The sequence below is a fragment of the Narcine bancroftii genome, chromosome 1, assembly GCF_036971445.1.
Source record: "Narcine bancroftii isolate sNarBan1 chromosome 1, sNarBan1.hap1, whole genome shotgun sequence".
NCBI classification, from domain to species: domain Eukaryota; kingdom Metazoa; phylum Chordata; class Chondrichthyes; order Torpediniformes; family Narcinidae; genus Narcine; species Narcine bancroftii.
In genome coordinates this window covers 14,912,445-14,926,784 of record NC_091469.1, presented here as the reverse complement: position 1 = coordinate 14,926,784, position 14,340 = coordinate 14,912,445, and the positions used below count along the sequence as shown (strand labels likewise).

Genomic DNA, 14,340 nt, shown 5'->3' with positions numbered 1-14,340 from the left:
TTCTCGGCGACACTAGGTATTACGCTGCTCTCCATTGCAGGCAAAATCTTCGCTAGGATTCTACTAAATAGTCAGTGTTTTGTAATCAGAGGTTATCAACATTCAGGAATACAGTAATTATCATGAAGTAAACTCATATGGTTTAAAATAAGAAATGGTGGCATGATATACTTTGCGATAATCACACATATTACTCTACTGGTAAGTATAAATATTGAACTTAGGGAATCTGTAACCTAAAAATTGTATGAATTGTACATCGAAATACATAATAACACAGAAATAAATAATTTCCTCATCATAACATTTATGAACAGGTACTTGCAGCTGTTGATCTGTTATCTGTGAAGAACTAGAGTCAACTTTTACATAAGAAATAGGAGGAGGAGGAGGCCACCTGGTCCATCGAGCCTGCTCCCCCTTTCGATAAGATCATGGCTGATGTGACCCTCAAGATTTCTGAGTATGTCCTCTTTAGGGATAGATCTGATCATCTCCACCTACCTGCCTTTTCACCATATCCCTTCATTCCCTTACTATGTAGAAATTAATACAACATCATCTTAAATATATTTACTGAAGTAAATTGCTTCATTGGGTAGCAAATTCCATAGGTTCACAACCCTCTGGGAAAGGAGTTCCTCCTCATTTCTGTCCGAAATTTACTACCCTGAATCTATGTCCACTAGTTCTGATCTTTTATAATTTAAATGTTTCCGTAAGATCCCCTCTAATTCTTCTACATCCCAGTGAGTTAAGTCCCAGATGACTCAATATCTTCTCATTGCCCATCTCCCTCATCCCTGCAATCAACCTGGTGAACTTCCTCTGCACTGGCCTCCAAAGCTAGTATATCCTTCCTCAAGTAAGGAGATTAGAACTGCACAAAGATGTGGCCTCACCAGGACCTAGTATAATTGCTTTATAACCTCCCTGCTCCTAAATTCAATCACTCTTGCAATGAAGGCCAATTTGCCTTCTTGATAGCCTGCTGTACCTGCAATTGAATTCCATTTGCCTTCTTCATCGCCTGCTCCACCTGCAAACCAACCTTTTGCAATTTATGCACAAGTACTCCCAATTCCTTCTGCATGTCAGAATGTTACAATCACTTGCCTTTTCAATAACATTCTGATGTTGCATTCTTCCTTCCATCGTGGATCACCTCACATTTGCCAACATTGTATTCCATATCCCAGACCCTTGCCCACTCACATAATCTATCTGTATCTCTCTGCAGACTTTCCACATTCTCTGCAAAATTTGGTTTTCCTCTCAGTTTAGTGTCATCACCAAACTTAGATACACTACACTATGTCCCCTCTTTCAGCACCCTGTTCACCACCGATTGTCAACAAGAAAAATACCTCTGCACCCCAACTCTCTGCTTTTTATTGGTTAATCAATCCTCTATCCATGGTAATACATCATCCCCAATTCCATGCATCCTTATGTTCTGTATGTCTTTTATATGGCACCTTATTGAATGCCTCCTGGAAATCGAGGTTAACAATGTCCATCTAATCCCTTCTATCTACTACATTCATTATATTCTCAAAGAACTCGAGTAAATTTGTCAAACAGGACAAATGCTGATGGATTTATTTCACTCCAAATGCTTCGCTATTTCTTCTTTAATGATAGCTTTAAACATTTTCCCAACTACAGATGTTAAACTAACTGGCCTAAAGTCCCCTGCCTTTGGCCTACATTCCTTTTTAAATAGCAGCATGACGTTCGCCCTTTTCCAATCCACCAGGACTTGTCCCGAGAATTTTGGTAAATAAATCTTGACTATATCTTTTGCCATTTCTTTCATTACCCTGGGATGTATTCCATTAGGATCAGGCCAGGGGATTTATCTATCTTTAGACCCTCAATATTTCTGAGTATGTCCTCTTTAGGGATAGCTATTACATCCAGGTCCTCAACTTCCATCACATCCATAATATCTGTCTTTGGCATTTTAAAAAATATTTTATTTAAAAAGTTTGAAAAAACCACAACTACAGTCATTAAAAGAATAAATTGAAAAAACAATACATATGTGGTTTAAAAAAATCCCTTAATCCTTCCCTACCTCTCCACCACCTCCCCCCCACCACCCACAAACCCCTAAAATAAAAGGGAAGAAAAAAAAGTGAAAAAAAGGAGAACATCAAAAATACAACCTCAACCTCAAAATATAACCTCAATTCAAATAGCTATATAGCTGAGAATTGCAACTAGAATGAGTTATTGAGAGCTCTCAAACGTTCAAACCAACATATTGTAAGTATGGGATCCATATTTTCAAAACAAAATGATATTTATCATGCAAATTATGTTTTTTTTTCAAGTGGAATACTAGAACATAATTCAGCATGCCATCTCTCCATCCCTAAATCTACATCTGATTTCCAAATAATGGCTATGCATTTTGTAGAAATAGCTAGAGCTAATGGTAAAATTTCAATTTGATACATAGTTAATCTTCATTTAAAACTAATCATTTTAATATAACCCAACAAAAATAAGATCAGATCAAGCAGGAGTTTTACCTTTAATATTCTTTTTCCAAAAATACTTTCACCTCTATCCAGAAAGGTTTTTCCTTGGGATTTTACCCAAGTAGAATGAAAAAAATGAACCTATCTCTTAACCACATCTAAAACATAAATCTGATCATTTGGATTTTTTTTTTACATTTTGGGGAAGTTAAACTTTCTATCTAAATCAACTTCCCATCTTATTCTTGATTTATGAATACCTAACTTTGGAATTTTGCTTTGAAGTAATTTATAAATTTCTGAAATAAATTTATTCATATCACCCTTAGTAGTCAATAATTCTAATTCATTCTGTCTTGGTAGTCTCAAATTTTGACCTAGTTTATCAGTCAACAAGGCTTTTACTTATGGCGAGCTCTCCACTGGCCACCGTGACAGAGGTGCACCAAAGAAAAGGTACAAGGACTGCCTAAAGAAATCTCTTGGTGCCTGCCACATTGACCACCGCCAGTGGGCTGATAACGCCTCAAACCGTGCATCTTGGCGCCTCACAGTTTGGCGGGCAGCAACCTCCTTTGAAGAAGACCGCAGAGCCCACCTCACTGACAAAAGGCAAAGGAGGAAAAACCCAACACCCCACCCCAACCAACCAATTTTCCCCTGCAACCGCTGCAATCATGTCTGCCTGTCCCGCATCGGACTTGTCAGCCACAAACGAGCCTGCAGCTGACGTGGACTTTTTACCCCCTCCATAAATCTTCGTCCGCGAAGCCAAGCCAAAGAAGACAAAAGAAATTAGAATTTGGGTCATTACATTTTTCCTTCATTTGTTGAAAAGTAATAAATTTACTAGCTTCAAAATAATCTTTTATTTTTTTTAATCCCCATTTGGCTCCAAATCTTCAAAAATTGATTATTCATAGTAAAAGGAAAAAGTATATTTTGCTATAAAGGCATTTTCTGCGAAATTAAACCTTTTCCACCTTCCTCATTAATTTAATTAAATGTTTCAAAATAGGTGAATCCTTAATTCCTATTAACAGTTTTGAATTCTATTTATAAATAAATTCCTGGATATATTCTCCACCATATATAGCAATACAAAAATTGTTATTCAAAGCCTCAACCATTTTCTCATTATCCAATATCAATTCTCCCTTCTCATCTTCCAAGGGTCCAAAATTCACTTTAGCCACCCTTTTATGCTTTATATAATCATTTTAAAAAATTTGCTGTCCATTTTTATATTTTGTGCAAATCTTTTCTCATAGTCTATTTTCCTTTTGCTTTGTAGTTCTTTGTTGCTTCATAATGGTTTCCCAATCTTTTCCTCTCCCTCTGCTCTTGATGACTTTGAATGCACAAGCTTTTGGTCTGATGCCTTCCTTTATCTTCTTAGTTATCCAAGGCTGGCTCCCCCACTTTTACTGTCCTTGCTTTTAACTGGAATATATGGAAAATTCCAAATTTTTTGGCCAAAAATAGAGGGGTTGACTGTTACATTCTTTTACACGAGAATATACGGTAACACATAGTTTCACAATGCTTGCTGGAAGTCATGTCGACTCTTGAAACTTGAAAGAAGGCAGCCAGTGGCATGCAACCTCAAGTGAAGCTGTCATCAATGAACTGTTGACACATAGTTGATATCAATAAGCACTAATAATGACAAATGGTGGTTGATCTCTGGGATGTGGCACATCCTGATAAGAATTCTACTCATTTGATGAAATGAAGGGGATTGTAGGATTGTATTCCAAGATGAATTAGATGGGCCAGATAGCATTCATCCTCTTTGAAGAAAGAGTTTTGAGTCATTTGCTGAATTGTGTTGAATAGGATTGAATTAATTGTGCATTCATGAACAATCTGATTCCTGTTTTCTAAATCTATCCAATTTTGCGGCACTGTAGATGCACAAGGAGATGTCCAAAATGTGGGCAAGTCACCATTCTGCCACATTTTCAGAGATGGAATTGACTTAAATATCTCAACAGGAAGTTTGGCTTTGTCTGGTTTATTACTGCTACACTGTCGGAGCTTATATACATATACATATATATATAGTATATGTATTCACATTTATTAATTTATTTTTAATTCATGTTGACATTTTAAATAATTGATAGAACCAGTTTCTGCCCAGGTATTGCAAATTTGTATGTTCCTTGATTGGTTTCATTGTAGTCTTGACGTGCTCACAGCTGGGAGTAGAAGGTAAAGGATCAAATATATTTTCAATGTGGTGTGCATGAGGGAATCTACACTTCCCTGTTTGTACCTGGCTGGCTTGTATTGGTGCAGCTGAAGTAAAGATATACATCAGTGTGACAACAGGAGCTCAGTTTTGCACAACCCATTCACTACTTCTCCCAGTGGTTTTCATTCTATGTTCTACCAACTCCACCATGCCTCAATACCTTCTGTCCATTTTCTCTCTCTCCCACAACTCTGTACCTCACTTTCTTCAAATGTGTCACAGTCTATAGTCTCCACTCCCCAACGTGGCTCCATCAATTCACATCCATTTGTGCCCCCCCAAACCCCTACCAGCCTTTGTCTCAACATTTCCCCTTCCCCCTCCTACTGCCTCTGTCTGCCCATCATCTCCCCCATAACTCGTATATACCCATCGCTTACCAGTCCCTTGCCTCGTCCCTCCCCTCTCACTTCTATATACTGGCTATCTTCCCTCTGCACTCTGGTACAGAGCCGTTGCCTGAAACAACCCACCACCAATTCCTTTGCTTCTGTGGCGCTGTTTGACCTGCTGAGGTTCTCCCAGCAGTTTTTGCTCAATTTTCATAAACACTGCTTAATATGAATTTATCATGGTTTTCTACCAATTGAGGAACAATGGGAAGAATCTGCTGCCAAAGTGAACTTTTCCTTCAAATTTTGTCAGATTTTGGATGTTGGTGGGCAAGGTTGCCTATTCGCAGAGGAGCCACAGAAGGTAGTGAACACAGCTCGGAACATGGACAGCTGCCAAGGAAAGGCAGACAGCATACTGAAGGACCCCAGTGCCAGATTATGCTCGTGTGGGGTCTGCAGCATAAAGGGGCTCTAAATTTTAAAATTACACATAAATATTAAAAACATGAATATTTTTACTTGCATAGAAATTATTTTTTTCATTTGCTATACAGCCAGATAATACGACAATTGTGTTGACATTTGTATTAACAAAGATGAGTGAACAATGGCAAATTTATGTGACTGTAATGGCTATGAGTGTGTGTGGATCACATGCACCCAACAACATACCAGGAACAGAGTTCTGAAAATTATCTGTTTAGTTGCTTATTGAAACTCACTTCAATTGGTAAATACAGGTTGAACCTCACAGTCTAATCCAAACTTGTATGTTCCCGAATAGGTTTGGACTACTGAAAATTAGGGGAAAAAATTAGGAAATTAAATTATCATGAACTGGGTCTTACCACATAAAACTGTTGAAACATCCACCATATCTTCTCATCACTAACCACTCTCTCTCATCAGTCTAGACATATACTTAATTAACTCAGTAAAGTAAAATTTGAACAAAATTATTTATTCATATCACGTTATTAATGACGTTCGTAATGATTGGCACATGCAGCTCCCTGACATGTAAACAAACCAGCCAGCTGACTGAGGGCCTGAGGTGTGTTTTCATCATTCAGCTAAGGCGCATTTTCATTTCCATCTTTGTGCAGCGGCTCTGACTTCAATTTCATATACCTTCATATTTATACGTCGTACATGTATCACATAGATACCACACTCCCATTAATTACTGTGTTAAAATAATAACCCTCAATTAAAGCTGATAATTGGCTAAAATTGACAACCATAAACACCCAGTCATTCATAAAAGTTGGAGGCAGTATAGTACTATAGTAATAGAGCAAGAGCAGAATTACTGAATCAGAAATGATAACTTGCAAGCATTTAGTGCGGGGCCCTTGAAAATGTGGGGCCTGTAGCATATGCAGCTTTTGCTACTAAGTTAATCTGGCCCTGAAGGACCCATCACACCCCAGCACCCTCTCTTTCTCGCTCCTCCCTTCTCTTTCCCTAAAGCCATTCAGCTCCTGAATGAACTGCACAACAGTGCTCACATGAAGCCCTTGTTTCGTGCTAATTGATTTGTCTTTTCATTGTAAATTGTGCTCTTCATACAGCTGTATGACTGTTAGAGATAACATGTTAGATTGTTTGAAGAAGGACCCTTTTCACTGTGCCAAATATAATGTACACTGAGTCTCATAGCATGTCAGCAGCTGAACTTCATTGGCAAAGCACATTACAGGTGGGCTCTTGCCAGAGGGTAGTTAGATCCTTTGTCTCCATTTATCATTGAGCCAATTGACTGTCTCTATACCCCTCCCTAGATCACCAATCCACCACTGACCTCTGTCCAACTCCTCCCACCCTGTCTTCGTCATACGAGCTATCTCCAGTCTTTCTCTCCCACTGAATTCCTCCAGCAGATTGCTTGCTTCTCCTGATTCCAGCAGACGTGACCTTCAGCCTCACCATTAATTCCTCAAAAATGTACTATTTTAGGTTTGTCTGTTGCAATTCTAGACCAGTGCACTTGGTGAACAAATTGTGCCCCTGCCTAGACTCACAAAAGATCTTCAACCTTATTTTTCCTCAGGGTTTATCCCTGATAATCCTGTCAACAGCAAAGAGCATCTGATTTCATAAGATATGATTGCCATGTTGTCAGATATGATGTGAAAGGGAGATCTTTTCCCTCTGAATCACAGATGTATCATAGTCTTATACACATTTTGTTACATCCTTCTGCAAGCATTCATAGTTATTGTCTCATGAAGTGGAGGAATAACAGCAGCCTGACATTCATCAGATGTCTTCAGTTTCTGTCTAAATTCCCCTTGAGGTAGTTAAACCTGAAGGGGTTGTGGAAGACCGAGCTTAATAGACTTTGAAAGACAAATGATAGGAAGTTTTTGTATACATCAGACAATGGAAAACTTCATCTGCTACGCTGTTCAAATTGGACCAGTTTTAGTTCACTGTTGCAATTGTGATGATCGGTTTGTAACTGAGCCCTCACCTTGTCCAAACAGATTGGCTCCAGTGAAAAGAGGGAAGTGCGACAATTCCAGTTTACAGCGTGGCCTGATCATGGTGTCCCAGAACACCCAACACCATTCCTGGCCTTCCTCCGGCGAGTGAAAGCTTGCAACCCTCCAGACGCTGGGCCGATGGTTGTACATTGCAGGTAGGCAATGCCTTCAAACAAATGCACTGCAACCCAGCAGCTTTGGCTCATTTCCATGAAAAAAATTCTCACTTTTCTTTTAAAACTTAATACAATGAAATCTGCTGAAAGATGCCAATAGCAAACAAATTGCTTGAATTTCTTTCCCACCATTAGAGCAGAAAGTTAATATGTGGTGTACATGTCCACTGAAAGACTAAGAAACAGGTGGTTCAAAATTGATTAGTGCCAGTTGAGGTGCATTAAATAGTTCAAGTGCTGCATCCCACTGAACATGTTGTTTGAGGGCATCCCTCTGCACAGTTCTGCAGCATGCATTGTCAAGAATCACAGATGTTGCTGACCATCACAGCAGATATCTGAGCTCCTCCGTGAGTAAGCTGTTCAAATGCAGAGACAGAAAAGCCTGTGATTTTTCTCTTGCCTTTCTTTTTTTTTAAATTGGATTTAAATTGCAGTAGACATTCAATTGTCATCCAGTTTTTAAGGACAGGTTTTACTGACCTTCACCACCTGGAGAGATTCTTGTTCTGAATTTAAGTTTATTAGTTGTACTGCAACACAGGCAGAGACAGGGACTTTGGTATGTCCTCAATGTCCAGTTTTGTTTCTTGCTGAAGTATTGGAGATACATATTTTACATTTTTGTTAAATTTAGACATACATCACGGTAACAGGTGCTTCAAGCCCATGAGCCCACGCTGCCCAAGTACAGCAATTAGCCTACAACCACATAGGTTTTGAAGGGTGGGTGGAAACTGGAGCACCTGGAGGAAACCCACACAGACACGGAGAGAAAGTATAAACTCCTTTCAGACGGAGCCAGATTCGAACCCAGGTCACTGCCGCTGTAATGGCATTGCGCTAACCGCTATGCTCAGCGCGCTATCCTTCATCTCATCTACACTTTCAGAAACATCATGAAGATTTTCTTCTGAGGATTTTTGTTCTTTTAATGTTCATCTTTGCACTCATAAGTGTGGCTCATACACTGACTGATTTGAACATTTTGATGACCTTTAACTTTGAGTGTCCATAGAAAAAATATCAGTTCATTATTTTGTGCAGAAATAATCATTTCATAAATTAATGGTGAGCAAACTATTCAAATGGTAGAGGCAGTCAACATTTCACTGTTGACAAGGCAGCGCAATGGTGAATCTTGTAGAGCTGCAGGTTCACTACCCCTATGTCCTATATTCTGTCCTGGCCTTGGCTGCTGCTAACTGGGCATAGTTTGATCATTCTCCCTGTGACCACAAGGGGTTCATCCAAATGCTCTGGTTTCTTCCCATATCCCAAAAGAATGATCTCTCTATTGTGCAGGTCAGTGGTAGAATTTGGCAGAACGTGCAATGTTCCTGGGAAGGTGGGAAGAATAAAATGGGTTTGATATGGGACTGATGCAAATGGACATTGGCAAGGACAGGGTGCTAGAAGGCAGGTTTTCATATGGCATGACTGATTCATTCATAGGTAAATTAGTTAGATTTTAGGTCATTTTGGAATTCAGTTCAGGAGTAATCTGAATTCAACATGTTCATGCAAACAGAGTAATGCTGGAAGTACTCAGCAAGTCTTGCAGTGACCATATGAAGTAATGATATATAACCACATTTCGGGTCTGATCCATTCTTCAAGGTACGAGTGAAAAGCAGGCAGGTGCCTGAACTAAAGGGCTAGGGAAAAGAAAGAAAGGATAGGAGGAGGAGAAAAGTCCAAAAGACAAAATGTGATAATCGAATGAGGATAGGACAGAAGAGAAAACAAGAGAATTGATCCATCACTGGAGTATCAGCCGAAATTATTAGGTTCAAGTCTCTGGACTGAGACTTAAATCCACACCTTTTTAACTCAGTGACTGAATCCCAGAAAGATTCACAGTGTCATATCACTTGCCATTCCTGTGACATAAGTGTACTGACAGGCTGCATCATAGTCTGGTATGGAAATACCAATACCCCTGAGCATAAAGCCCTCCAAAAGGTAGTGGACACAGCCCAGGACATTACAGGCAATACTCTCCCCACTACAGGGAGCACTGCTGCCAGAGGGCAGCAGCAATCATCAAAGACACCCAGCACACGCTCTGTTTTCACCGCTGCTCTCAGTAAAGAGGTACAAGTGCCACAAGACTTGCACCGCCAGGTTGAGGAAGAGCTGTTGCCCCTCTTCAATCAGGCCCCTCAATCAGGGACAAATTTAGGGACTCTATTGATTTTCTTTGCTCTCTCTTTTTTGCACAGTTAGTTTGTTTACATTTGTTAACTGTTGATAGTTCCTTTGATTGTTTACATGTTCACACTGTGTGAAGTTTATTTTTTCCATTGCCAATTAGTGGTAGTTCTGCTTTCACAGGATAATGGAATCTCAGGGTTCTTTGTGAGTGTCAGGTATGTCCTCTAACAATAAATTTGAAATCTAATCATGGTTTAAAAATTGATTGCTTAGTTGTAATTGAGCTGAGTCATGGAACATTGTAACAAATTATATCATTAATGAATGAATGTCTTAAACGTGAACTTGGTCTTTTTTTCATCTGAAGTCGACGCACCCATACTCCGTAGTACTTCCTGATCCCCAAGGATGATGTCATCTGAGCAGATTGGCTTGTCTAAAGTCAGATAGTCATGGATCCAACCTGGGATTGTTCACACCCCTCTAGCTTGAAAACTGGATAAATATTTGGAGATGGAATGGTCCAGTTGTAGAGAAATTGAATTGGGATTCATTGTGGATTACCTCAACAAAGATCATGAATAAAAACAGGGATCAGAATGGTGCTCCTCAGTGCAAAATGCTTCCATCCATTAATGAAGTTATTGAGGGTTTTCAGGAGAACCTGCCATTGTAATCTCATTATCATTGGAAAAACTGCCAGCAGCCCCTTGTCAGTTAATGAATCCACGCTGCACACATTAGGCAAAGAGAAACTGCTTCAGGATTATGTGTAATGGTTTTTTTATACCATCCAGCAGCAGGAATTTAACTGACTCAGTGAAGAAGGCACTGAGAGATGCAGCATTTAAGAAAGAACAGTTAAAATAAGTGGACCCTCGGGAAGGTTCTAGTGAAATCTAAAATTTCTGCAGGGAGAGTAGATCTGAAAGAAGCCATTGTTCATTTCCACAACATCAAGAAAGTGAGAGTGGTGCCCTCAAACTGTCCTTCTGATTCGTGGAAAAATAATCCTCCAGTTTATCGTTGTATTATGGGTTCATGTTCAGAATTTATGATGTACCATATGATTTTTATGACTGAACTTCAACCCTGCTCTCATCCAGTAAAGTCTAGATTTGTCCATGTTTCTTGAACAATGTAGAAGGAGGTCACTCTCGAACACTAGCGAAACTTACCTCACAATCGAACAGAGTTACCTTGATGTCTCCCCTCCAGCTCCCGCAGGCTGTTGGGCACAGCGGCGGTTTGAGGGGTCGTGAAGAAATCCCATTCCCTGCCTATTATCTGTGTGTTCTCTTCTTCCCAGTTATCCATGAACTCTTGCCAGATTCTACCACACTCACCTATATTTTGCAGCATTTTAGTGGCCAATCATTCTCATGGCCAACATGTCCCTGGGGTGTGGGAGCTCCTGGGAAAACACACACATCCCCTGGTGGGACCTGGAAACTCCACACAAATTGTACTGAGCCAGAGTGTATGGATAGGTAAGGGAGCAGTTCTTCCAGTGCCGTGCCTCCCTAGATTCACACGCTCACATAAAGAATGAATGTTTCACCTTTGAAAAAGCAAATGCATTCTTCTCACAGCTTAGCCAAGGGATTGTTACACTGACATAAGGTCATGCGGAAACAAATCCTGCAGCCTGTCAGCTGACAAGTGAACTTTGACCACCCCCCCCTTTTATTGTTTGCTTCTCACGTTTACATGGGCTGCCGTGTCATCCATATTTACACCTTTCATTCCAGCTGTATCAGGATCCATCCCTGTTATAAGTTTAGCTGTTCTGATGTTGCCATACATATCAAAGTTGCTGCAAACTTGCTTTTTGTTTTCATCAGTGACACCTGAATGAAGAATTCTTGGTTTTTGCCATTTTTGTCGGAACTTATGTAATAGGGTCGTTTTTTAATGGAGTTTGAATTAGAATGACCAGTCAGTGAGGGAAAAGAGCACAGCAATTTGGTGGGAAAACGTGAAGCAATTTACATGATTAATAATAACTGTGTTGTGAATACAGAGTGAGGAGATATTTGCAGCCTGTCTGAAATGGTGTGTTTTAGCTGACGCCTTACATTTCTTATCAACCTGGCATTTGGCCATTCAGTGTTCATGTCTCAGTGTTATTACACGTGAGATTACAGACTGGGAATAGGTCAGATGGAAAACAAATCCTGCAGCCTGTCAGCTGACAAGTGAACTTTGTTCCCACTTTATTGTTTGCTTCTCACCTTTACATGGGCTGTGATGTCATCATTGTTGACCCCTTCCATTCCAGCTGTATCAGGGCCCACCCCTGTTCAAATATGGTGATTAAAAACTCAGTAACAAACAAAGAATGAGAAAGAAATAGATGAGAACCAACTCACAGCAGAAAAAAATAGGAGATGTCTGAGAAGTAATATGTCAGCTTTGGTGACCATGAACTACTAGACTGTTGTTAAGGCTCTTAAATAAACAGTGCTTTCATGTTGTCCTTGGGTAATACTAATTGATCCTCTACTCTGTAAATGATGCCCTTATAAAAGGGCTGTATAAAAGTAAGAGATCACCTGTTCGTCTACTCACAAAAGAACCCTTCTGACTGCACCAAGTATTTTGTGACCAATAAATGCAAACCACCCAGTTCAGTCATTGAGCCGTACAGCACAGTGGGTGAATCTGTGTGGGCCATCAAGCACCCATTTACACTCATCCTACCCAGATCCCATGTTCATCTCCCCACACTCCCATCAGCCCCCATCAGATTCCACCACACACCTGTGCAAAAAGAAGCAATTTACTGAAATAGTGTGTTTTAGCTGACGCCTTACATTTCTTATCAACCTGGCATTTGGCCGTTCAGTGTTCATGTCTCAGTGTTACTACAGGTGAGATTCCAGACTGGGAATAGGTCAGATGGAAAAAAAATCCTGCAGCCTGTCAGCTGACAAGTGAACTTTGTTCCCACTTTATTGTTTGCTTCTCACCTTTACATGGGCATCCGACCAGCCCTCACGTCTCTGGCAAGGGGAGGAAGCTGGAACACCTGGGGGAAACCTACGTGGATGCTGCCTGACCTTCTGAGTTCCTGCATCATTTTGTGTGGTATGATTGCTGTGGAGCATTAGATCGGAGGTCAAAAGAGAGTTAGATAAGACTCTAGTGGGCAAAGGAGTTAAGGGTTATGGGGATAAGGCTGGAAAGGGATACTGATGGTAGTGATCAGCCATGATCTGTAAAATGGCGGTGCTGGCTCGACGGGCCGAAGGGCCTACTCCAGCTCCTATTGTCTATTGTCTATCGTCTATAATTCACAAGGCCATAAAATCAGCAGAGGGGATCATTGGCATCTCCTCAGAGTCCACTTAAGTCATGGCCTATCCTGGGCACACAACATCCCCTCACTTGTCAGGAAGGCGCAACACCAACTGCACTTCCTGAGAAGACTGAGGCAGGCAAGGCCACCAGCTACCATTCGGTCATCTTTCAGCAGGATCTCTATTGAGAACATACTGGCTGGTGTACCACAAGGTGGTATGGTTGCTGTAGAGCATTAGATCAGAGATCAATCCACAGGACCATAAGAATGGCAGAGAGGATCACTGGGGTCCCACACCCCCTCCCCCAATCAATGTGATTTACTGGGATCATTCTTTAAAGAAGGCTCGTAAAATCAGTGACGACCCCTACCACCCCACACACAGCAACTACAAGTTACTCCCATTGGGAAAGAGATACAGGAGTATTAGAGCCAGAACTACCAGTCTGAGGAACAGCTTCTTCCCACGTACAGTGATGCCGCTGAATGACTGATGAAGGGCTAAAACAAATCTACGAGATTCCACTGTTTATTAGTAATATTTATTTTAAATATAGGTCTATAAGTACTGCATTTGCCAGTATGTGTGTTTCCCCTGTTTTGCAATGTGGACCGAAGAACATGGTTTCGTTGGGTTGTACTGGTACAAACTTGAAACAAATCACTAAGTTATTTGGGTGGTACCTCTGCTTTCGGTGTCAGTAAACTGGCTCATGTGGATTCACTGCATGTGCAATACATTGCTGATTGGAGGCTGTCTCTTCCTGGTGCTGAGTTTTGGTTGTGCCTGCTCCCAATCACTGACAAATCAGACTAAATTGTTCGGGGAAAATTGTGCAGTTGATAACCATCCTAGCATTCTCTAAAACTTGTTCCCTTGACTTGATGTGGTTCCCTAAGGCTGAAACACCAGAAGACAGATTGAACAAATGGTAGTTTACTGGCAATTGCCTCTTGCGATAAATTGCTCACTGCATCGGGTGAAATCCATCCACATTGGCAGGGAGAAAGGCACTGGCCTCTTTGGTACGATATGATGTTTATTTTCATATATGTGAGTATAATGTACTGATGCACTGGTTTTCACTTGCTGCAGCTAAACATAAATTAAATGACCACATTGAACTTAA

At 40.5% G+C, this 14,340-nt stretch overlaps 1 protein-coding gene across 13 annotated transcripts in view; it reads left to right on the top strand.

The window, feature by feature from the left end:
• Positions 1–14,340, top strand: part of LOC138755303 (receptor-type tyrosine-protein phosphatase delta) — a 1,191,445-nt gene that overhangs the window by 598,757 nt on the left and 578,348 nt on the right. For all 13 annotated transcript variants that reach the window (XM_069921133.1, XM_069921109.1, XM_069921060.1 and 10 more), the window contains one exon: positions 7,574–7,728. In XM_069921133.1, the coding sequence (XP_069777234.1) occupies positions 7,574–7,728 (155 nt within the window). The remainder of the gene's footprint in view (positions 1–7,573; positions 7,729–14,340) is intronic.